This window comes from Vipera berus (genome assembly GCF_964194415.1).
Source record: "Vipera berus genome assembly, chromosome: 1".
Classification (NCBI taxonomy): Eukaryota; Metazoa; Chordata; class Lepidosauria; order Squamata; family Viperidae; genus Vipera; species Vipera berus.
The window spans coordinates 346,122,653-346,147,348 of NC_138202.1; the positions used below are offsets into that span (position 1 = coordinate 346,122,653).

Sequence of the window (24,696 nt, forward strand, 5' to 3'; positions counted from 1 at the left end):
TCATCTAAAACTAATGGTTACCAAAATGGTGTTCTCATGGCATAGATTGAGAAGGCTCTATGATGTTTAAAGACATTGACCTGCCCTCAAAAGAAAGCTTAAATTATTGTTTAAATAATAAAAATAATATAAAACAACTAATTTTGAAAGGCTTATGTTTAAAATGGTGCTCTTAATGGCTTGTATTAAGAGGGGATATAAGAAATGAGTTCTGATATTTAGCTGATTTATTCATAACCGAGAATGATACCATTAAAGATCTCTCGCAATCAGCTCTTAAAAAGTGGGAAGGCAAATTCTGCACAAAATACTGCAAGCACCAGAAACTTGAATTTAAATACACAGATTAGCAAATAGTGGAGCTCTTATGCCTCACCCCATAGCCAACTCTAGAGATGAACATGGCTGCTGTATTTTGAAGTAAGTGCAGTCTTCCTGGGCCACCCCACATACAGTGTCATTCCAGTAGCCCAACTGGAATACATAGTGGAATTACATAGGAATACACTGTTTTAAAACCATTGTTAAAATATACTAATTGACACTGGAAAAAAGGCAAGCTAAAAATAAATCGAAATACCAACTCTTCCTTTTTCTGTTCCTTCTCTGTCCCCAGTGCTCAGCTCTTTCTAAACTCAACACGGAGGTTGCCTGTGTTGCTGTCCACGATGAAAATACTTTTGTAGTTGGAACAGAAAAGGGGAGGCTGTTCATGAACACAAGGAAGGAGGTCCAGGCAGATTTCAAAAAGTTCTGCAGTAAGTATTCGAGTTGCCTCAGTAAAACCAGCAGTTATGTAACCGTATGCCAAATTTAATGTCAGCATCTGATGCATGTCAGGCGTAACTGCTTAATTCCTGTCATTGACTTGTCTGATGGTTGTCCACTTAAACCTGGACGTGCTTGATCAGGGGTGACTATATTTCAGGTTTGTGGAAGTTTTATGTTTTATTAACTGGTTCGGTTTTTACCTATTTTGACTAAGTGTGTTATCTAAACACTGATTAGGCTTGCACAACATGCTGTGCCACGAAGAGAACTGGAGCTGACTTAATGTAGCATATTATGCAAGGCTTTTAACTGACTTGGTTAAGTATATTGTGCAAATCAGCTATTCAGTCTGACATGCCCAATAGGGTTGGATTACTGCATCCATTGATCTCATCCAGCAGAATTGTTCGGACTGAAAATTGGAGGCACCAATGTTGGGAAAGTAGGTGGGCCTGTGTCAAATTCCTACAAATCACATCATGGCTTTGCTCAGTGAATGGTCAAGGCATTTAGTGCAAGCTGCCATGATGTCATGTGCACATGTTATTACTTGCTCCTCCTTGTGGGAACTCATGCATGTGAGCCCAACCCTTGACTATAAGCAGGAGAGGGGAAATTAGGAGTATACCCTCTCCATCATATACCTGGCAGTCAGAATTAGTACTCTTCAAACCTTAAAGTCAGAGATCTGAAGTGGAAGCTTGCATGAGCTTCCTTGTCCAATTTAGCAGCAACTTCTGAGGTCCTAGAGAATACACAGGCAGCCACAGCCAGTGGAAAGCAATAAAAAAAACCCACAGAGATGTTACAGCTGCCAAAAAAGCCAACACAATGCTAGGCTGCATTAACAGAGGGATAGAATCAAGATCACGTGAAGTGTTAATACCAGTTTACAATGCCTTGGTAAGGCCACACTTGGAATACTGCATCCAGTTTTGGTCACCACGATGTAAAAAAGATGTTGAGATTCTAGAAAGAGCAACAACGATGATTAGGGGATGGGAGGCTAAAACATATAAGGAACAGCTGCTGGAATTGGATATGTCTAGTTTAATGAAAAGAAGGACAAGGGGGGACATGATAGCAGTCTTCCACTATCTCAGGGGCTGCCACAAGGACGAGGGAGTCAAGCTATTCTCCAAAGCACCCGAAGGCAGGACAAGAAGCAGCGGGTGGAAACTAAGGAGAAACTTCCTGACAGTTAAAACAATTAATCCGTGGAACAACCTGCCTCCAGAAGCTGTGAAATGCTCCAACACTGGAAGTTTTTAAGAAGAGACTGGACAGCCATTTATCTGAAATGGTATAGGGTTTCCTGCCTGAGCAGGAAGTTGGACTAGATGACCTCCAAGGTCCCTTCCAACGTTGTTGTTGTTTTGTTGTTGTTGTTATTTTCTACATTATAAGCAAAAGGTTCTGAATGTGATAGAAGAACTGCAGGCAGGTGATGCTGACCTGTATGCTTGTGACTAGAAGGCCGTGCATCTGCTTTTTTAACTCTTTGGTGGAACTGCATGCAAATATCAGTCTTGCTTTGCTGTCAAGGTCAACACTGACTTGATTATCTGAGGTGAGGCTGAATGTGCTTCACCTATTCATTTTGTCCATAGTCTTATCTGTTTGGGAGCAGTCACAAAGAAGTTGGTCTTTTTTTTCTTCTTGTTGGGACACATTGAATTTTTCTCCTGCTACTTGATTTTTTATCTGCTTTAGACTCCCAGTATTACAAACTAAAAGTGGCTTCTTCCCACGCTGACATTCTTCAGAAAGAATGGGCTACATTACAATACAAGACATCTCCAAATTTCTTGTTTATTAGGATGAAGCATATTGTCTTTCAATGTGTTTAGAGGACACCTGGTTGGGGAAGCTGATGTAGATCCTGGATTTAAGTGGTTTCAATTAACTTATGCTGACATTGCTGTCATTAACAGACACAATGTTTAACAATAATAATGTTGTGAAGAAATAGTTATATTTTAAATGCTTCCGTGGCTGTTATCTGTCTGATATTGTGACTGTTGCTTCCTGTTTATATCTCTCTAAGATGGCGGCACCTGGAATGGCTGCGGCTGCATTGGCTCTTGAAGGCGAATAGTTTTGGGAGGGATAGTAAGGGCTATAGGCCACATGATCAGGAAGATTTTAATGTGTTTGAGCAACATGGTGGAACTAAGGTAACATACGACATACGACCGACAATCTTTGCTGGCCTGGCGAGTTTCTAGTTGTTTTGAAACTGTTGGTGAGACCGTTAAAAGTCGTTGGCGCTGTTTGAATTTGTTCTACCAGCAGCAAGATCTGACTGCTGGCCCAGTGATGGATTCTACTGCAAATCAGGGCTGTTTCCAGAGGAGGCAGAGGAGGAGAGGACCTGGAGCTTATGGGGCGAAGGAACTGGATGAGGCTGTCGGCAGGCCCAGAGGAAGAGAGAGAGGCTTTTGGAGGAGTTGGTGGCGGCGGCAGCAGTGTGCTCCAGGGGCAAAAAGAAGCAAGGCCTCTTTAAGGAAAGGATGGAAGAGTCAGGATCAGAAAAAGGAAAGAAGGCGAGGTTGTCAGAATACAAGCTAACTTGAGCGCTAATCCACATGGAGCCCCATTTCCATCTGTCCTGTGTGCCATCGTTCACTCCCTAGAGACTAAAATGGACAATGTGAAATTTGAGCGGGCCCCAAACAAGGAGTATATATCGGAGGTGGTGACCCTTTGAGAGCTGTATGCAACGAAATTTCATTTTGATGTATGCTGATTGGTGTACATTCAAAGTGACAATAAAGTTATCATCTCTCTACTTAATCACATCTGTTCCTTTAGTACTATAGATGTAGATAGCTGGAATAGCCTTTGCATTCCTTGGCCTCATGAAAATTAGATTTTTGAGGTCATTCAGTGAATGTATTGTCCTGGTTGTTTGGAGAATCTTGTTATTAATTCATGATATAATTAATTAGTTCACTTAACATACTTGATTGGGGATGTTACTGTATTTTCCAGGTAGATTTATGCTCTTCTGTCTACTTATATCACTGTATGTCAGTTAGAATTGTTTGATGAGACAGCATAGAAATTATGAGTCTTTGAGAAATAAGGTGGTAAAGAAATATTGATGATGATTATGTGTCACCATGCCACTGTTGAATCTTTGCAACCACATAGAGACCGTTATAGACTTCACAGTAGAGTTAGGTCTTTGCATTATGTGTCATAAGATAATATGATAATTCCATCTTGGTAATTTGTGTATTGAGTAGGAACACTGGATTGATTTGCTCTATGATACATTCATTTGTTTTCTTGGCTACCCGTGTTAATCTTAAAAGACTTTGTAGATAATAAATGAATGAATGGAGGGATGGACCAATGAACAGATAAGTAAAGATAAATTATAGTTTGAGTTCTAAATTAAAACTATGAGAGACATAATTCATAATAATGCCTAGAGTAGTTTGTATAATAATAGATGGTATCTATCTCCCCTTTAGACTATAAGACACTAGTGCTTTTAAAATAAAAGGAAGTTGAAAAACTTAGACAATAAATCACACAACTAAGCAAATTTTTATAGGTTTTTTTTAAAAAAAAACACGTTCCTATTTTATTATGAACTAGTATGTTTTATATTTAATTATATTTTTCTTGTGGAATTTGTTACTACATTTTATGTACTTTTATGTAATTTTAGTGTACCTTTGTGATCTGTTTAATCTTAGACAAATTCAAAATAATAATAGATCATCATAATGCTGTTGATGGCAGTCACTGCTATAACAGTATAGTAAGGGACAAGCAGAAAGATAGTAATATACTTCAAGAAAGTGCTTATACCATTTGCATGGATGCACCAACATATAGATCTCTGAATCCAAAGATGCATGGTTTCCCATGACTTATGACATCCCTAAGAAGCAGGTTCTGTATCCCTAAATACAGCCTCTCAGGTTTTTCCAGGCTGCAGAGTTGGTGCTCTCTACCCATCCAAGAATCAACAGAAAACCATATTGGCATGATTTTTATAGTGCTTGTTGCCAGTCCAGGGGAAAACAATGGAGAAAACCAAAATATAAATTAATTGGTAGGCAGATTCCAAAGAATGAAATGATGGGGATGGGATTGCTGATAGGCTTGGCAGTGATGTCATAGGGTATCATCCAATCTCAGAGTATCAAATAGGGGATTCTGTGTTTTGCATATGTCTATCATAAATACAGCTCTGCCCTAAAGCTAAAGAATTAACTAATTATATAACACAGCATCTCCTGATTTGCCATCTTTTCTCTCTATCTCCTGCTATGTCCCTGCCGGCAGAAGTCCAGCAGAGCAAAGAGCATGATCTGGATGGCCAGAAGAAGGCAAAAGATTTTGGTCGGACAATTCCTCGGATCTCCCCAGATCAGGGATCAGATGTTTATCTCCTCAGGAAGATGGTAGAAGAAGTCTTTGATGTGCTTTATAGTAAGGAATAGCCTTGATTTCCCTTGGGAATTTGGTTTGGTGGTTTTGGGGACCTTTTGGCCAATTCCCTATCTGTACAGCTGAAAGGATGGAAGATCCAAAGGGTTGGATTTAACAGGTGGGAAACTGACAAGCCATTAGGCTGGAAAATGGTGGTTTCCTCTTTAGGAAAGTAATTCCTTTAAGGCACTGTGATGACATCTTAACCTTTATTCAAAGAATGAATGAATTAGGACAAAGTCAGAAGGCTTTACGGAAGGATGGGAAACATCCAAACCTCTGGATATAGTTGAATTACAAATCCAAATATCCCTACTGTTGGGTGTACTTAGATGGCTAGAAGTTAAACATGCTACCTGAGAGTCCTGGGTGTTACTTTTTGTATTCACCTGAAGGCCACAGGTTAGGAAAGCTGGTGTAGAAAGTAAGACAGCTACAAATGTTCCAACTTTGAGATCCTAATGTCCTATATACCAGCTTCATCATTAAGTATTCCTATTACCACTATCACTCTTACTCCAATTATTGTTTTTACTGCTAGTATTTTTGCAGTTGAGTGGTTTTATGCCAGCCATCTAGGCATGCTGCACACCATCCAAAGTCACATTGTTTGCATTAGGTGGCCTTATAAATTGCATAAATAAATAAATAATCTCATAAATAAATAATGCCAGAAATAAATAAATAAATAAATGTTATTTTCTGAACAATCCATTTGATTGTTTTTCATTTCCTTGCTCTATTGCTTACCCTCCTGACTATAAACATTTATTGCATGTTTTGCTCTGTTTTTAGAAGTGAGGGGTATACTTCTGCAAAACTTAGTGAGTCCCCCAAAAATTCTGCTTTCTCTCTCCTTGTATATAGACAATGCCATTTTTATTGCATACAAGTTCATATTTGGAGGTCTGATTGGTACCAAGGTAAAGCCTTTACCTGCCATTGGCACCTTTGCCTAAGTCTTGCTGCAGAGAATATCCGCCTAAATCCACAGCAGTGTTTCTCAACTTTACCAACTTTAAGCTGTGGAGACTTTAATTCCAAGAATTCTCCAGCTAACAAGCTGGCTGGGGAATTCTGGGAGTTGAATTCCACATAACTTAAAGTTGACAAGGTCGAGTAACACTAATCTAGAGGAATGGAGAGCATTATAAAGCACCGTTTCCCAACTTGAGTGTCCTCCAGATATGTGGACTTTAAAATCCCAGAATTCTTAGCAATGGTAGTGCTGGCTGGGAGATTTTGGGATTCAAGATTGGTGCATCGGGAGATCTGAGGAAGGCTCTTACAAACATTTGATATACTCCCTTTTGGCTAGCGCAGCCCAATTTCTCTTTTATGACAACAGCACAATGTGATAGACAGAACCAAGGGACAGAACCAAGGTGTTGTGGCTAACACCTATGTGTATGTTTTTCAAAGTTTATTGTTCTTCCACATTGTCCAGGTGAGGCCTTGGGGAAGAGCAGTGTGATTCCACTGCCATATGAGAAGTTTTTGAAAGAGCCTGGCTGGTTAACAGTGGTTGGGTTACCCGATGGACTCACGTTCAGGAAACCCATTGAATACGATGCAAAGTCCCTGATGGCCATATTAGAGCATAGCCACAACATGCGTTTCAGGATAAAAAGGTAAGAGTGAGGTGTTTGGGATTTTTTTTTCTTTTGGACTCCCTTGTATTTTTTCAGTTGCTTTATGTTGATCATTTTGGTTGTGCTAATCCATGATAGGCAGATAAAAAGTACTGCCTTGTAAAGACTGCACTCAGGGTTACCACCACCATGTCAGAGCATGCACAGTCTTATTGTGCTGAGATAACAGTGGTCTATATTAAATGGTGGTTTATCTTTCACTATCTACAATATCATACACCAGGAGCAACATACACACCCGTTAATACAGCAATCTCCCAAAACACAGCAGTTACAGCAGGAAATGGATGAAAAAGAGACATGCCAGCAAAAACCTTCCCTTTTATACTCAGGCTCTTAAAGAGACACAGACCCTGCTGAGTTATTCCCATCATTGCATCATCCACCTTATATTCCATTACATTATTACATAAGCTGTGTAGCTATTAAATTATTACCTTGACACCTTTCTGCCCTGTTTTGGTGCAATTGTGATGATAGGATTAGAACTTCCAGCTTCTGTTTTTCTGTGGGTCAAATCCATGACAGACAACAGGTCTAAACTGCAATTCAGACATGTTGTCTGACATGGATTTGACCCACATGTTAACACTGATTTTTTGTTCTCAAGAGCTAAGATGTAATCTGAGGGTGGGCATTATTTCTGTTGATCTGTTTTCATGGTCAAACACTCTGTGGTTTCCATGGATTTAACTGGTACCATCGATCCCCACAAAGAGGAAGGATCTCTTTGATCTTTCTGTTCTGGATCTTGTTCAATTTAAAAAGAGTATTTGGGGAATTTCTGCACTGTGGCTCTGCTGGAGGGAAAGGAATGGGAGCCAGTTGTATTTCTTAGTATCACATCATTAATCATGATATGAAAGTGTAGCTAGGGTTAATGATGTAGTTTTCATATTACGTATCTTTTATGCAGTTCAGGACTCTAGTCCAACAAACACTGTCTTAGTGAAAGCAGCCAGTGAATATTCATGTAGCAATTAATATGCACCCGGAAAATTGGGCTTATGGAGTAGAGGTAGTCCTTGACTTACAGCCATTTGTTTAGTGACCATTCAAAATTACAATGACACTGAAAAAAATGACTTATGACTGTTTTTGCAATTATAACCATTGCAGCATCCCCATGGTCATGAGCGCAAAATTCAGACACTTGGCAAGTGGGCAGGCATTTATGATGGTTGCAGTGTTCCACGCTCATGTGGTCACCTTTTGTGACTTTTTAACAAGCAAAATCAATGGGGAAGACAGAATTACATAACAATCACATGACTAACTTAACAGCTGCAGCAATTGACTTAAGAATTGTGGCAAGAAAGGTCATAAAATGGAGCAAAACTCACTTAACCGTCTTGCTTAGCAGTGGAAATTTTGGGCTTAATTGTGGTCATAGGTCAAGGACTACCTGAAACTATAATCAAATCAAATATTTATTATGGTCTAAGATCAACATAAGTTATAATATGCTGTATGTGCGCACCCACTGAGTCAGTAGGAGAAGGATATTTTATGTCGGGGCTGCAAAAGTGCTTCTACCTGCTTGCAGTTGTTGGAATATAACTACCATGTTTCCCTGAAAATAAGCCCCTCCCCTAAACTTAAGACCTACCCAGATTTTTTTTTGGGGGGGGCTAATATAAGCCCTACTTAGTATCCTGCCCACTCAGTCCCACCTCACTGCTGCAGTGGGGCAGGAGGCCGCGCGGACATTGTGCCACTGCCACCACAACAAGGTGAGGCAGGTGGGGGAGAGGGTGGAGCTGCCCCATGCGCCCCGCACCCGCTTACTGGTACTTCAGCCCCCCCACCTTCCAGGCTAGGCCATTCCTTGATTGGCAATCTTTCACTCCCCTTCCTAGCTGGACTGCCATGCTATGGCGGATGGGATGGGTGGGGTATCTTTTTTCCCCCGCAAGAAGTTGGAAGGTCTAACTAAACGTTTTTTAGTCCCCAAAACTCCATTTCCCTGCAGCAGAAGAGAAACGCGCCAGAGCTGGAAAGCAGGTTAGCAAAGATATGTTTTCGGGAAGAGGGAGGAGCTGCGCCGGGAGGAGAAACAGCAGGAAATGAGGCTGCTGTTTCCAGAAGGGAGAAGGGAGACGCGGGGCAATGCAGGGCAGCAAGCAAATGCTGTTCCCTGCTCTGCATCCCTGCGCAGAGCTGCTGTGTTCTCCGTTCTCCATGAGGTGACAAAGGGCTGGTGAAGGCAGGTGGCCAGGGAGGCTTGTGCTGCCCGGTCACGGTGCAAGCCATGGGAGAGTTGGCAGAGGACGAGGTGACAGCTGCACCCGGGCAGGTGATCTGCGGGGCGAAGCTTAAAGAAAGTCCCTCCAGTGGCGCACAGCAGCAGCAGAGCCATTCTCCGTCACTCCCTCCTGGCTCTGAAATGGCGGAGGTGGACCGGGCCTACCCCGCCCATCCCATCTGCCAGGCAGGTGTCACGAAAAATATAAGACACCCCCCAAATTAAGACCTAATGCCTCTTTTGGAGGCAAAAATAATATAAGACGGGGTCTTTCTTTCGGGGAAACATGGTAGATATACACTGACAAAATGTATTGAGTGTTCTTGAGTGATTGAGGCCAGCCATTGGCTGACCCTGATTGGGAAAGGATCAGGAAAGATGCTGATGAAGTAGGAATCAGCAGTTCCAGGCTAGAGAGATCTAATATGTCAGCATAGATTAGGTGCCTTTCAAAGCCATCAGCAGAGCGACCAGGTATCCATTGATTTGGAAAGATGGGAGGGAAAAGCCTACAATTTAAACCCTGGAGTTTAAACCTATATATAGGCTTTGACCTCTGCGTATTGCAGTAGGCAAATCTCCTGTCTTCATTCCTGTCAGCAATAAACTAATCTTGCCAAGTCATAGCCATGAGCCTCTGCTGAGAAAAGCAAGTCTGAATAAGGAGTTAAGTATCTGGAGTACTGAGATTTATAGCCATGGCTGATGAAAAGCCTGACAGAAGGGCTATAAATACTTCCTATTTAGGATGGAACTTTGCCTAGTGAGCAACTGGATTGAGATTTCATGGCTTCAGTGCTACCTAGAAGAAGGAACTATAATGCTTTCTTTTCTGTCTTCACTCCCTTTCTTCCTTGGTTTTGTTGTCCTTCATCATTTTAACATTCCCTAGTAATTTCACTTGCTGTCATTCACCTCTGGTTTCCTTTGCACCAAGAAATAAGGTGATAAAAGTAAATGGGTTGAAAGATGCTCATCCAGCCAGTTTCTTTTGTATATTCAGCAAAGTGTATTTTTCCAATTTTGTCTCTTGGTCTGTCGTTTATTGTTTAAATTTCAATACTTTCTCTGTCTTCCACATCTGTCATTCCTTCATTAACATCTTTTAGACGTTGTAATTGTAATTTGAGGTATGTGTATGTATATATGCACTCTCTCTCTCTCCACACACACATACTGTATGCACACAGTATATACAGTATATATGCTATACGTATATACTGCTCAAAAAAATAAAAGGAACACTTAAACAACACAATGTACTATATTTAATAGTAGGATGTCTTATCTTTTTTTTGTTGTTTTATTTATTTATTTTTTATTTTTTATTTTTATTTTTAAAAAAATCCATTTATATCCCGCCCTTCTCCGAAGACTCAGGGCGGCTTACAAGCTTAGCAGTAGCCTTCATTCTATGTATATGCCTGCTTATTAGGGCTTTCGCCCCCCCCCCCAGCAGCATTATTACAAAGTCAGCTTAATTGCCCCCAACAATCTGGGTCCTCATTTTACTTACCTCGGAAGGATGGAAGGCTGAGTCTTGTGTTCCCTTTATTTTTTTGAGCAGTATATATTTATTATACAGGCAGAGAGTGTGTTGCTAGTCCAGATTGTGGGTGAGAGAGGTAGGTTGAAGGTCTTCTTCTTTAAGAAGATAAGAAGAGCTCAGCTAGATAAAGCCAAAACTCCACCTAGACCAGGGTTTTTCTTTCCTAGAATGGCCAACCAAATACCTCTTGGAAGTTCATAAGCAGGACAGGAAGACAGTTTTATTATATGTCTTGAGCAGTTGACTGATGCTCAGCAACCCATTTCTGAATTTACAGCATGCTTCCAATATTTTGATCTTCATTGTTGTAGTAAATAGTTCATTTCACCAACTTAGAATAAACATGAACTCATGTGCTGTTTCCTCCTCCTCTTAGGCCACCAGAGGAGTCTATCAGGGATCCCAACCCTTCGGTTGAGATGAACTCTTCTGCTCTCCTCTCCAAGGGGAACCGAGAGCCGGGCCTTAATAACGTGCGTGTTAAGCAGGCCAATCAAGACACTCTTCCTGGAATCACCACCGGCAGTTTCCTGTATGGCGTATCGCTGCCCACACAGATTGCCATGGAGATAAAGCAGGAAGGTTCAGCCAGTCGGCATGGGATGAATGCAGTCGGCGAGATGCTGAGGCCCCGTCCATCAGGAGAAGCGAAGGTGCCTTCGCCACAGGAGTTCGGTGACTGCTGTGGTAATGGCCTTCATGTTTGCTGACCCAGGAATGGCTGCCCAAAGCTGGTGGAAAGGTGTTGGTGTAGCCTTGGAGTAAAATAGAGTGGGAATAGGAATTGTGTAATGATGGCTTTGATTGGATTACTGATGATGGTTTTGACAAGGCCATCCTTATGTAGGAAGGGACAGTAGTATTTAGTCAACCAGGTATGATTCCTGGACGCTGGATGTGGTTAAGACCATAGTTGGGTTTTTATATCGTGGTGCTAGCCAAGGAAGGACAAAGGAGTCAGAGATATGCTTCATCTTCAAATTCTGGGATCAGGTAGGTGGTATGTTGATGATGCTTATTTTAGAGCGAGGATGGAATGCCCCCTTGGACTCTGAGGGGTGAAGTCTTGACTCCATTTGGAGTTATCTTTTTATTTACAAATATTCTCAGGGCATTATTGACAGAAAACCCATCTTGTTTTCTTTCTGATCAGATGTATTAAGTTTATAATGGACAACAGATTTCCCCTCCCCTCTCTTCGCCATCAAGGTAATTGACCCAACTATTAGTGCTGTTAGTGTTGAAAATAGACTATTTTTCATTCTGAGATGAAGGTGATCAGGAGAATAATGTGCATTTCCAGACATTAAAAGTAAAGGTAAAGGTTCCCCCGCACATGCGTGCTAGTCGTTTCTGACTCTAGGGGCCGGTGCTCATCTCTGTTTCAAAGCCGAAGAGCCAGCACTTGTCTGAGGACGTCTCCGTGGTCATGTGGTCGGCATGACTAGACGCCAAAGGCGCACGGAATGCTGTTACCTTCCCACCGTAGTGGTCCCTATTTTTCTACTTGCATTTTTACGTGCTTTCAAACTGCTAGGTTGGCAGAAGCTGGGACGAGTAACAGGCGCTCACTCTGTTACGCGGCACTCGGGATTCGACCCGCCAAACTGCCGACCTTCTGATCGACAAGCTCAGCGTCCTAACCCACTGAGCCACCGCATCCCTTTTCAGACATTATAAAAGAGTAAATCAGGATTTTGCATACTGCAAAGTCAGTATCTAAGCTACATGCAGCTTACCAGCATCCCTTTTGTGGTCTCCCAGAGCCTTTCCAGAGGGGCAAGGGCTAAAATTGTACGGTTTGGAGGTAGGTCTTAAAAGACAAGGGGCCTTGCTTCGTACTTAAGGCATCTGTTTTCAACCTTGAAATCTCATGAATGTCCTTCATCAAATGGACCCTGGACTGTCCTAGTTTGGGAAAGTGGTGGTCAGTCATGATGCCTGAGCCTGATGCTGCCCTCAGGTGAATAGACATTGAAGATTCTAGCAGTGTAATCTTAGAGGCATCTCTGTTTCAATTCTCCCAGAGTTCTCAAATTTTTATTACTCTTGGTTTTTGCAGAAAGTTTGGGTTCCAGCAAGAGAAAGCCAAAGTCCAAATAAAGCATAGGACAGATCTCGACAACTTCCAAACAAAGATCCATTCTAATACATTTAGTGACCATAATTGGGACCTGCAACTCAATCATTAAATGAAGCAGTCACTAATTATAAGCAGCAACTGCACTTATAATCTTAATGTCTATGGAGGTTCTCAGTCATCCAGCTCATGGTTGTCCCAAAGGTGCTTTTTTCAGGAGGCAACTGGACTTTCTTGTGTTCCTTTTGAAGACGTTTTGCTTCTCATCCAAGAAGCTTCTTCAGCTCTGACTAGATGGTGGGGAGTGGAAGGACTGATATTGCTTGTAGACAGATGGTCATTTAAAATTCCTTTAGAGCAGACATGTCAAACTCGTGATGTCATGTGACATCGCACAACGTATTGGGACGGTTTTGCCATTGCCGGCAGTGGGGTGGGCGGGACTTCTGCATGACGCGTCCGGCTTGCAGGCCGGCAGTTTCACACCCCTGCTTTAGAGAGTCATTGGGGCCATTTGGAGATTTACCTGTGTCCTCAGACTCACCTGAGTAGTGGAAATGAGTGTGGAGCCTTCTTGGCTGCAGGATCTTTTCTGCCCTGTGTCCCTTCACTGTTGAAGACAGGCTATTGGGGATGAGTCTCTGCTGTCTGAATCTCAAACTGAAGCACAGTAATAGTCTTACTTTATCTTTCCTTTGCTTTAAAGACCTACGAAGATAGTAAATGCAAGGGCTGGTCATAAAGTTACTTTTTCATCACTGTCGTAACTGTGAACTGTTGCTAATGGGAATGGGCTAAGTCTAGCATATTGCTTCTCATAGTGGCCTATCAGTTTGGTCTCAAGGGTCCAAACAAGAGGAGACAGTGACATGCTCCTGTCCCACTGCTGTTCTCTTGAAACATGCTGCCCTTAATCTGAATGTAGCATTGAGTCTTCAAGACCAATTGACCTGCCCTTCATGAATTTATCCAATCCCCTTTTAAAGCCATTTAAGTAAGTAGTCATCACCGTGTCTGGGGATAATTCATTCCTCAAGTTCATTATGCATTAGGTGGAAAAGAGGTTGCTTTTTTCTGTTTTAAGTCGCCTCCCATTTAACTTCATTGAATATGTCTTGGTACTAGCGTTTTAAGAGAGGGGGGGAAAAAACTTCCCCCTGTCCATTTTTTCCAGGCCATTCATGATTTTATACATTTCAGTCATGTTTATCTTTTTTCCTCAGTGGAGTCCCAAATATGCTAGCCTCTTCTCATAAGGAAAGTGAGAATCACTTTACATTTACTTAAATTGAATTACATTTGACATTTGTTTGACCATTCACTCAGTCTGAAGAGATCCTCGTAGACCTCTACGCTGTCATTCTGAATAATTCAGTAGTATCTGCAACCTTTACCACCTCACAGCTAGCCCCAAAGTCAAGATCATTTATTTAAAAGTGCCAGTCCCAATGCAGATGCTTAAGAAATTCCGCTTCTTACATACCTCCATTTAGAAAACTGCCCATTTTGCCATACATTTTGGTTTCTGTTTTTCAGTCACTTAGCCCTTAACAAAAAGACAATTCTTCTTATTCCATAATTGCCTAACTTTACTCAAGGGCTTTTGATGATGGCAGTTTTTTATGAGAGTCATGTAAGCAGGTGCAAGCATTATTTCAAAAATGAGGAAACCTATACTAATTTTTAAATAAAACTGTGGCTTTTATAACTAGCCTTCACCCATGAATTACATCTCTTAGCCTAGTTTGTTTCGGTAGCCATTAACTTTGGGTAAGGAAAACCATACATCTGCTGCTGAAATTTTTGAACTCAAATCCCAAATGCAACAAAAAGCAACACAGACAATATTCCTTGTACAGATAGTCCTCAACTCCTGATGAGTTGCTTCAACAACTGAGAGCCTTGGTGGAGCAGTGGGCTAATGCCTCCTTAAGTAACACCAGCTGCCTGCAATTAGTGCAGGTTCGAGTCCCACCAGGCTGAAGGTTGACTCAGCCTTCCATCCTTCCGAGGTAGGTAAAATGAGGACCCAGATTGTTGGGGGCAATTAAGCTGACTTTGTAATAATGCCGCTTGGGGGGGGGGCGAAAGCCCTAATAAGCAGGCATATACATGGAATGAAGGCTATTGCTAAGCACATTGGTTTGTGCTTAAAATTGTAAGCTACCCTGAGTCTTCAGAGAAGGGCGGGATATAAATGGGATTAAAATAAAAATAAAAATAAATAAACTGTTTGACATTATGACAGACCTCCCTAGAGCTACTTGTGACCCATTTTCCAAGTTATGATGACCACACACACACACACACACACACACACACGCACGATCACATTTTGGGTGCTTGGCAAGTGGCTCATCTTTGCAGCGTTTGCAGCATCCCGTGGTCCCATGACCATAATTTGCAAAGCTTTTGCCAGGTTCCTGGCGTTTACTTCCAATTTCCAGCAGAAAATGTCCATTGGGGGAAATGGATTTACTTAATGACTGCAGCATACATTTAACTGCTGCAAGAAATGCAAAAGCAGGTCCGGTCACGTGATGCCTTGACTTAGAATCACAATAACTTAGGACTGTGATTGTGAGCTCATTCACAGTCATGTCAGTGACTACTTATACCATAGTTTATCTGTGGCAGTGGGATTCTCTTTACACAGCCCTGAGGGTAGCTCTCTTTACTCCTGCTGCTCTAAGCATACAGCTCCATCTCTAAAGCAGGTGGAACCAGGCCACAGGATTATAGCACATTTGTGCAACTCGCTTAACTCTGTAGGATTAGCCCTGTTTAAAAATATATTTGTGGATGTCACATCAGATATTATGGTACAGGTAGTCCTCGGCTTACAACCACAATTGAGCCCAAATTTTCTGTTGCTAAGTGAGACGTTTGTTAAGTGAATTTTGCCCCATTTTACGGCCTTTCTTGCCACAGCTGTTAAGTGAATCACTGCCGTTGTTAAGTTAGTAACATAGTTGTTAAGTGAATCTGGCTTCCCCATTGACTTTGCTTGTTGGAAGATTGCAAAAGGCGATCGCATGACCTTGGGACACTGCAACCGTCATAAATATGAGTCAGTTGCCAAGCGTCTGACTTTTGATTACGTGATCATGGGGTTTGCCACAACAGTTGTGTGAAAAATGGTCATAACTTACTTTTTTCAGTGCCGTTGTAAATTCGATTGGTCACTAAATGAACACTGAGACAGGAAATTCACAAATACCATCGTTTAAAGTAATTGGACATCAAAGCTTCCCCCATCCCCAATTTCAGCTATGTCCCCTCTTTATCAAATGGTTGGTCCTCTCTGCAGTAAGCCTAGGAACAAGCCATGGTTTTAGGCAATGGACCAGACTCTCTGACTTAAACCATTATTTATTTATTTTATTTATTTTATTACATTTATATACCGCCCTTTCCCGAAGGACTCAGGGTGGTTTACAGGGTAATTAAAAACCAAGATACAAAAGTGAAAAGCAAGTTTAAAAAAATTATATTTGTCCCTGGTCTCTATCTGGTCTCTAAAGCAGTTTTTCTGAATCTTAGCAGTTTTATGATTTGTGGACTTCAAATCTGGCCAGAGAATTCTGGGGGGTTGAAGTCCCCACATTTTAAAGAGGCCAAGGTTGGGAAATGCTTCTCTATAGTACGTTTCAGTCAAACTACAGATAGTCCTTGTTTAGCAAACTGTCTTGTACAGCAACCATTTGCAGTTACAATGGTGATGGAAAAGTAACCGTGCAAACAATCCTTGTATTTACAACCTTCCCAGGGTTGTAAAGCGGGAAAACTGAAATAAGATATAAGCATAATCACAGTTTCTCTTAGCAACCACTTTGCTTAATGACAGAGTTGCCAGTCCCGATTGTGGTTACTAAATGAGGATTAGAATACCTGTAGAATACAGTTGAGCATAATGCCTGTTGACTGTAACGCAGAGGCTCAAGAAACTGCTTGAAGATGCTATGAACTGGTGCTACATTTTATTTGCAGCTGAACTTGTCACAACTGATCTTTACACGTGTGATCAAAGTGAAGTGCATGTGGGTCAGGATGAATAGTTTCCAGGTTGTTGGTGAGCTATAGAATTCACTTTGCTTAAAATGTCCAAGAGTTCTCTTTTCCTTCGCTCTTGTTTTAATGATTTTTTTCACTCATCCTCCCCTCCCTCAATCTCATGTTGGTTTCCTTGCTTTTTTATGTGCAGGACAAAAATCTATCCTTCCTGGTGGTCCACTCATCCAAAATGTCCACTCCTCCAAGCGCATCCTTTTCTCCATAGTCCATGACAAATCAGGTAAGGCTGCATTCTCTGGTCCTAGAAACTGCCCCAAAATTTTACAGGTGAGTGTAAATTCAGATTATAGAGTTCTTTCATATAGGACTTCTATCAGGAAAAAAAGTGTTAGAAAGGTAACACTAAATAACATGTGGAAGGAAGATAAAGCCATAAGTGACTGATCTTAGGTTTGGGATTACAGATAAATGGATTAATAATTGGTCTAAATCAAAGGTCCCCAACCTTTTGGGCACCAGGGACCGGTTCCGTGGAGAGAGGTTTTTCTGTGGATTGGAGGGCGTGTGGTTTTGTGTGCTGCCTGCATCTTGTGTAAGGGGCTTTGATAGTTTATTTGGACCGGTTGCTGGCATGCCGCAGCCCGGTACTGGTCCACGAACCGCGGGTTAGGGACCCCTGGTCTAAATCATAGAAAGACAAAGTTTGGTTGAATGTAATATATATATATATATATAACAATAGGAACAGTTGGACAATGGAAGCACTCCTCCACAGAAGTAGAGTCAGCCTTACTAAATAAACTAGACCAGGTAACTAACTGAAGGTAGTCCTCAATTTATGACCACAATTGGGACCAGAATTTCTGTTCTGTTGAGGGTGGTCATTGCTGATTTTTATGACTTTTTTTGTCTTGGAAGCTTTTGCAAGTGAATCCTATGTTTATTCTCTGTATTATTGTCTCCTTTAATGTACATTAGCTGTACATTAATGTACACTTTCTTCACATCTAATGCAAGACCATTGGGTTGGGGGTCTGCAACTTGCCTCCTGTCAGGCGCAAAAGATCAGGTCCACATGTGAAGGTCCAGTTAAACTGATTTATTGCTACTCATGCCTATGCACGGGAATATTCTCAACTAAGATTAGCACTTGCTAGAAGTTAGATAAGGGTCAACGGAATTCAAGGGGATTGGACTTAGTTTGTTTGTGGCTTCCTAGAGATTCTAGGCTGATCCCTCTTTTGACTCCACCTCCAGGTTCTACCACTCCTAATATCAGTACTAATATTCAAACACACCTGATCTACCACTCCTACACCAGTGTATCTGGCAGTTCACAGATCATGTCACTGGAATAGTGATGGGGTCACAAAAAGGCATGGGGCCAATTCTTTTGCTGCTATTCCCGTTTGGGGAGGCTTTTAAAGCTGGTAATGGAAGCAGTAGCATATGGGAAGCATGCCTTCCCATCTTCACTTTAATTCTACCCCAAAGTTCCTCAGCATTAACTGAGCTCTTGGTTTCTCTGTGCACTACCTAGAGCAATATTGTTTGCACTGATTAGCAGTGATTTTCCAAGCTTTCAGACCAGAGGTTTTCCTGCTTCTACACTAGAAATATCAAGGAGATCAATCTAGCGGGTTGTTTGAGCTAAACATGTGTGTTCCACTAATTTCCCTATCGTATTTAAAATAGGAATATTGTTTGCTCAAAATTGACAGCACTCCAGTATCTTACCCTTTTCTCATTGGCTTCTTCTCATTTTTCTGACTTGAGATAGTTTCTTACAAGCTTTTATAACACATTTTAAAGCGATGATATATTTTTTGTAATACGCAGCTCTAGTTTAACTCTTTTCTATAGATGCCAAGTCTAATTGCGGAATGTAAATATTTTTATAATACAAGTACATACAGTTGAGCTTGCCAGGAACTTAAAAAAAAATTATGTGCCTAGGCCACCCAGACTATTCACTTGAATAAAAAGACAGGGACTAAAACAAAGTCAAATCAGTCAAGGAAGTTGGCGTCACAAGAGTTGCTGCCAGGCCGATCTTATTTTGGAGGACAGCAGATGGACTTCTGTCAGCCCCACCTCCTGCAGAAGTGTGAGGCAACAGAATGTCAAATCACTTTACCATGGTTTTGCATAAATGGAAATGGGGTAGAGGCACAGCCCCTGCAACTCATCCCCCAAATTCTCTCAATCCAGGAAACTGATTTTTCCCCCCCTTTTATGATAGAAGAGAAAGAACTGAACTGAGAAATATCTAGGTCAGTGATCAACTCCAGTTTAGATGGATCTCACTTTTAGATGGATCTCAAACTTCAAGGGCTCAGTACTCTACAGTATATGAATTCTTTCCCCTGGGCAGATGGCTTTAATATTATCTCAGTGCCCATTTTTGCATCACAGACCTCCCACTGCTTGGGTGTGACCTGTATAAATTTAAAAAAAGTAAAGTTCCCCTTGCAAAAAATGATGCATACAGCCGGTAGCAATATCTGGGTGACCTGGCTGGGCTGCTTTGTTATTCTTTGGATGGAAGACCACCAGAAAATCCCAGGGCTGTATTCTACCCTGAGATCACTTCCGTATTGCTGTTTGAGAAAGGACTTGGAGTTGTTCATGAAGTTAAGTTTGACTTGAAAAAAGATTAAATCTTTTTACCCTTGAAAAAGTCACCCGTGGAGACATCTGTATGAATGCAAACAACAACAAAAAATCCCCCCACACTACTGCAGACTAAATGTATCTGGACGGATAATTAAGGCCTACAATTTTGGATGATGCTTGCTGTATCTGCCTTGCTTTGTGATGATTTGGAAACTATTTGTAGTAAGGGTTCCTATCTGATCTAGCCATTGCAAAAGAAAAGCGCCTGCCATGGGGTAGGAAGGCAAACCTTGCTTCACAGACAGTAGATTTCTGGTCTCTGCAGCACAGAATCTTCTTTTGTTTTCCTAGATAAATGGGACAGTTTTATAAAAGAAACCGAAGATATCAACACCCTGAGGGAATGTGTGCAAATTCTGTTTAACAGTCGATATGGTGAGTGGGTGTGAAATTCCTGTTTATCATCTGTGGTGCTTGTGGCTGGCATATAATTACGAAGCAATTTTAAGGCAATTTTTTCCTCTGGATCCTGAGCTTTTTTAAACGAAACCTCTACTCGCTGCAACTGCAATAGATGGCTTGTGTTACACGTCCTTTTTTGGAGGGTGATACAGCTTTTAAGGAAGTTCAGGAGGGGGTGGGGACTCCATTTGAAAAGTCAGCTTTTATCAATCTCTAAACTGGCCTTTCTCAGTGGCAAATCCTTTGGGAAGCCAAAACGGCAAGGATGTCATCTATGAGGGAAGCAGTTATATTTGTGGCAGAAAACCAGCGGCCATCCAGATGTTGCTTGGATGGCCACTCCTGGTCAGTGCTGGGAGGGGCTGATGGGAGCTGGTTTCCAACAGAAAACAGAAGACCACAGGATCCCTGTTATGTGAATATAACAAGGAATGCTTGGTCTTCTATAAATAACTTTACCATGATGATAGTTGCCCCTTTGCAGTTGTTCTTTTATCCCCACCCTGTGGTAAATTGGGTTTTTGAATCTGTAACTTGCCAGTTTTAGGAAAGACACTAATTGCTACAATTTTCTTTCTGCCACTAAGATGGCATCATCCATCATGATTATCTTCATGGTTACCTTCTGAATTATGTGAATTTTTTGCAAATATTTCTCTCTTATCTCTCCTCTTCCTCCTCCTCCTCCCCTTCCTCCTCCTCCCCCTCCCCCTCCTCCTCCTCCTCCCTTTCCCCCTTCTATTTCTTCCTCCTATCCCTTCTCCTTCCTCCCCTTCTCTGGCTTTTTTCCTCTGGTATTTTCATTTCTAAAGGTTATGCTGGGTTAAACATTAAAAGATAAACAGGAAGAATACCTTTGGGATAGCACAAGTGATTTGTGTTTCTTTGTATAAAGTGCACTGCTATACACAGCAGTAAAAATATCTATTTTCAACGAAGGCTCAAGCATTGACCTTAATACATAGTTCAGTGCAATTATGCCCACATTTAAAATTGGATTGCTGAGGCTAAGAAACTGGGATAAGCCCAAAATGGGAGGGTGATTTGAATTTGGAATGTTCTGATATATCAATTGATCTATGAAATACTATGGCCAAAGTAGGTAATACTTATGCAATTTATGTCGTGGGGGAGCCAATGATTACATTGGGCAAAGCAACTTTGGAAGAGTTAAAGTTAAAGGCTTATTTGACAAATCTATGTTGTTTTGCATCTAAATTAGCAAGAGAATCCCTTGCTCTTCTTAGCAATTTCCTTTTAAAATTTAAGTGCATAATTTCTGGCAGATTGGGTTGGAAATGAAAAATAGTATTCCTTAATCACATGCAGATTGTGGATTCTATACAGTGACCTCCTGCATGAATGATTACACTTTTAAAAATCTTTGTTTTAATGGGATTCTGACTTGTTTGGAGTTTTTTTTTAATGTTGGGTGGTTTTCAAAGGGGCCAATGCATTATCATTATAATCATTGTCATCATCATCATTAATAAATTTATATGCTGCCCAACTCCTAGTAATCCTGGGAGGTTGTGATCCCAGCATCAGTGGTCAAGACCTGTTTACAAAACCGGGCTCACCTCAATATGGATCATCAGCTGCCTCTGAAGTTATAATTATATATTACCTTAGATATCAAAGGCAGAGCTGGTGAATACACAAATACTAAGCTTACACTGTAGATTGGCTTAGGAGGAATGTGGTTTGTAAAGCTAGCCATTCTAGTTTGTTAATAATTTTAGTTTATCATGATATGTAAATTGCTGTGGTTTATTCAATAAATAATTAAATCATAGCTTAAGCAGTGTTTGAAGACAGTCAATGATTGGGTTTACAAACATACTTAACTTGAATCATCTCATTTTCTGGGCATATCCAAATCACCAAATCATTAAATTAAGCAGTGGATTTGTACAGTACATTAAGCCATAAAAAACTAACCAAGGTTAAAAATAAGCAAGTAGAGAGACTTATGTTTTCAACTAAACCATGAATGTACACAGCCAAAATATCTCTCAGTTTCAGTCACTGGGGAATATGGACAAGAGGATGTCCGGTTTGAGGGTATTCCAGAGAAATGGAGGGGTCAAATTTGTGACACGGAAGACTGGATTGTAGAGGCCTTTGGTCTAATCCAGTGGGGTTTGTCTTATGTTCTTATTCTTCTGCCTGTTCTTATATTAAAGATTCTATGTTCTACCATGTTCAGCTGAAGCCTTGGGGCTGGATCACATGGTCCCTGTCCCGTACCGGAAAATTGCCTGTGATCCGGAAGCAGTAGAAATCATTGGAATTCCAGACAAAATCCCCTTCAAGAGGCCCTGCACCTATGGGGTCCCCAAACTCAAGCGGATCTTGGAAGAAAGGCACAATATCCACTTCATGATCAAAAGGTACTTCATTGCTTGAGCATTCACATAAGTGGATGTTGGAAGGGACTGGGAAGTTTGGGACCTTGCATTCCAATCAGTAGTATCCCTGGATAGGTCAAAAAAAGGTGTTATCTCTATCCATTTTGATTTTTTATTCACACACACACAATCCTGCCACACACTTCTGATTCCAGTGGAAATAAGGCTTTGTAAATGGATCTAGCATTTCTCCAACTTTATTTTGTTGAGGCACATTTCAGAATTTGTCAGCGTTCACCCAAAAAGGCAGCACAAGTTTGTATTACATTAGAAAAACATGCTCAATTTATGGTCCCACAAATCTGGGAATCAGCATTGAGATTCAGTATCTTAGTTATCTATCGACTTGATAAATTTTAAAAGTCACTTTCTAATAATCGTAAAGACGTTCAGCTCTCTTTCCATGTGAGAAAGAATAAAAATGGCTATGTCATTTTGGTAAGTTTGTGACATGAATTGCCGATTGGAGGGTGGTGAGGTTTATCCGCATAGTAATTACAGATACCGGTAGTTGCTTTTTTATTGTTATTTTCCCCCTTCTTTGCATCTGAATTATTTCTCCTTCTTCTACAGGATGTTTGATGAAAGAATTTTTACAGGTATGTCAGACATTTCCCCCAAAGATCCTGTCAAACAGAATGCAGCTAGAAACTTTGCAGTTCTTTCTTTCTCTGAATTTAAAAAAGATGTGTTACTACTACTATCTGTACTAGAGCAGGGTGTCAAACTGCCGCACCCACCCAAACTTCGGCAATGCAAAAAAAGTTGTGATACGTCGCAACACGTCACCTGTACTAGTATAGAATTCTTCATGTGACACTGAAGTGTGATTTGCCGTTTAGTTTGAGTCATAGCAAATTGACTCAATGCGGAGAATGGGAGAAGGTTGTGTTAAACCTATTAACTGTACCTGTGGTTTGTTGTAAGCAGTCCACTTTAACCCAAGGCCTCAATCTGTCTCATTTAGTAAGGTAATTAAAATGCATAATAAAATTATTCATAGTTTTTCAGAATTGATTGCTTAGCTGAAATGCTGTCCACCCATGGTTGAAGTGGAAGAAAACAATATTGAGATGAACAAATTGGAAGGAATAAAGATTCCCCTGTTGCCAAACCCTATCTTGCCTTCATTGTCCCTATTCCCAGTCATTGTCAGTCACCTGATTTCCCTCCAAGGTAACAGGTGACAGAGAGGAACAGATTTTGCATACCTAGAGACTGCTCTTCAATGCTTTTAGAATAAAAAGGTCCAATTTTAATACTGGAACTTCTAAGAATGATATAAGCTTGACTCACTTCTAGACTGGGAACAAGTTGATGGCAACATCATGGGGTCACAGTAGAAAAGAGGTGTTCTCAAACTAGGTTGGTGTTAGGTTAGGTCGAAAGAGGGAAATCTTCAGTCAGAAATGAATATGAAATCTTCCACACTTGGTCATGTGAGAGAAAACTAAAAATTAAGACTTATTTTGATTCAAAATTGTAACAATGACTGAAGATATTCTGCTAAGAACAAATTATCTAGTGCAGAACAGGTAAGAGATCTTAACATCTCTATCTTCTGACCCAAATACCATATATGATTCTTCTGCTCCATAGAGCAGTTCTGTAAGTAAATGGAATTTTCAGAACCTCCCTTGAGTGTGATGAAGCTTTTCAAATCCATCGGAAAGGATTTGGGCCTTTTTCTTTTAATGAGAAGTGGATGCCCAATTTTTTCTCCCAAAGGCCTATGGAACAGTTTTCATTATAAGCTCTACCAATAATGAAAACATCTTCCCCAAATGGCAAATTGGATGAGATGAGATTATGCTGTGACATTAGCACTGATTGATTAATTATGTGCCGTCAAGTCACTGTTGACTCATAGTGATTACATAGTTTTTTCCCCCAGGGCAATCAGAGTCCAGTGTGGTCCTTTACGTTTTCTAAGGCTTGATATTGGTTTTAAGAAATTCTGAAGGGGAACATTTTTCTTCCTTTCTCTGGAGGATGGCATTTCTTTGGAATAATCTGCTGGGTCATAGAATTGTAGAGTTGGAAGCTATCTTAATGATCATCCAGTCCTACCCCTTGTTCAAAGCAGCCTCCACAAAAACATTTCTGATAGATTGACTATCCAGCCACGCCCATTCTTCCTGTTGCTGATGGATGCCAAAAGGGTAAAACTTTCAAAGGCCTTGATGTGTCTTTTAGACCATATAGTTCTTTTTTCTTCTAAACTGGGCAATAGCAAAATATATTTCTTTTTCTTTCCCTATGCTGCCCATGCTACCAGGAAATAAATTTACCAAAGATGCAACCAAGATTGAGCCAACAAGCCCCTCTGGGGAAGTCTCCCCCGAACCACATAGAATGGCATTTCTTGATTTAGCAGGGACCTCTCAAGGTAATCACAGGTAAGGTCATTTTTATCTTGTTTAAATGGTGGAGCATGAAGACCA

General features: G+C 40.9%; 1 protein-coding gene across 3 annotated transcripts in view; it reads left to right on the forward strand.

Moving 5' to 3' along the window:
- GTF2IRD1 (GTF2I repeat domain containing 1) overlaps positions 1-24,696 on the forward strand; it is a 167,714-nt gene that overhangs the window by 80,506 nt on the left and 62,512 nt on the right. For all 3 annotated transcript variants that reach the window (XM_081324876.1, XM_081324877.1, XM_081324878.1), the window contains exons 3-11: positions 617-758; positions 5,077-5,223; positions 6,671-6,854; positions 11,046-11,356; positions 16,954-17,043; positions 19,731-19,814; positions 22,051-22,234; positions 22,826-22,851; positions 24,531-24,651. In XM_081324876.1, coding sequence (XP_081181002.1) covers positions 617-758; positions 5,077-5,223; positions 6,671-6,854; positions 11,046-11,356; positions 16,954-17,043; positions 19,731-19,814; positions 22,051-22,234; positions 22,826-22,851; positions 24,531-24,651 — 1,289 coding nt within the window. The remainder of the gene's footprint in view (positions 1-616; positions 759-5,076; positions 5,224-6,670; positions 6,855-11,045; positions 11,357-16,953; positions 17,044-19,730; positions 19,815-22,050; positions 22,235-22,825; positions 22,852-24,530; positions 24,652-24,696) is intronic.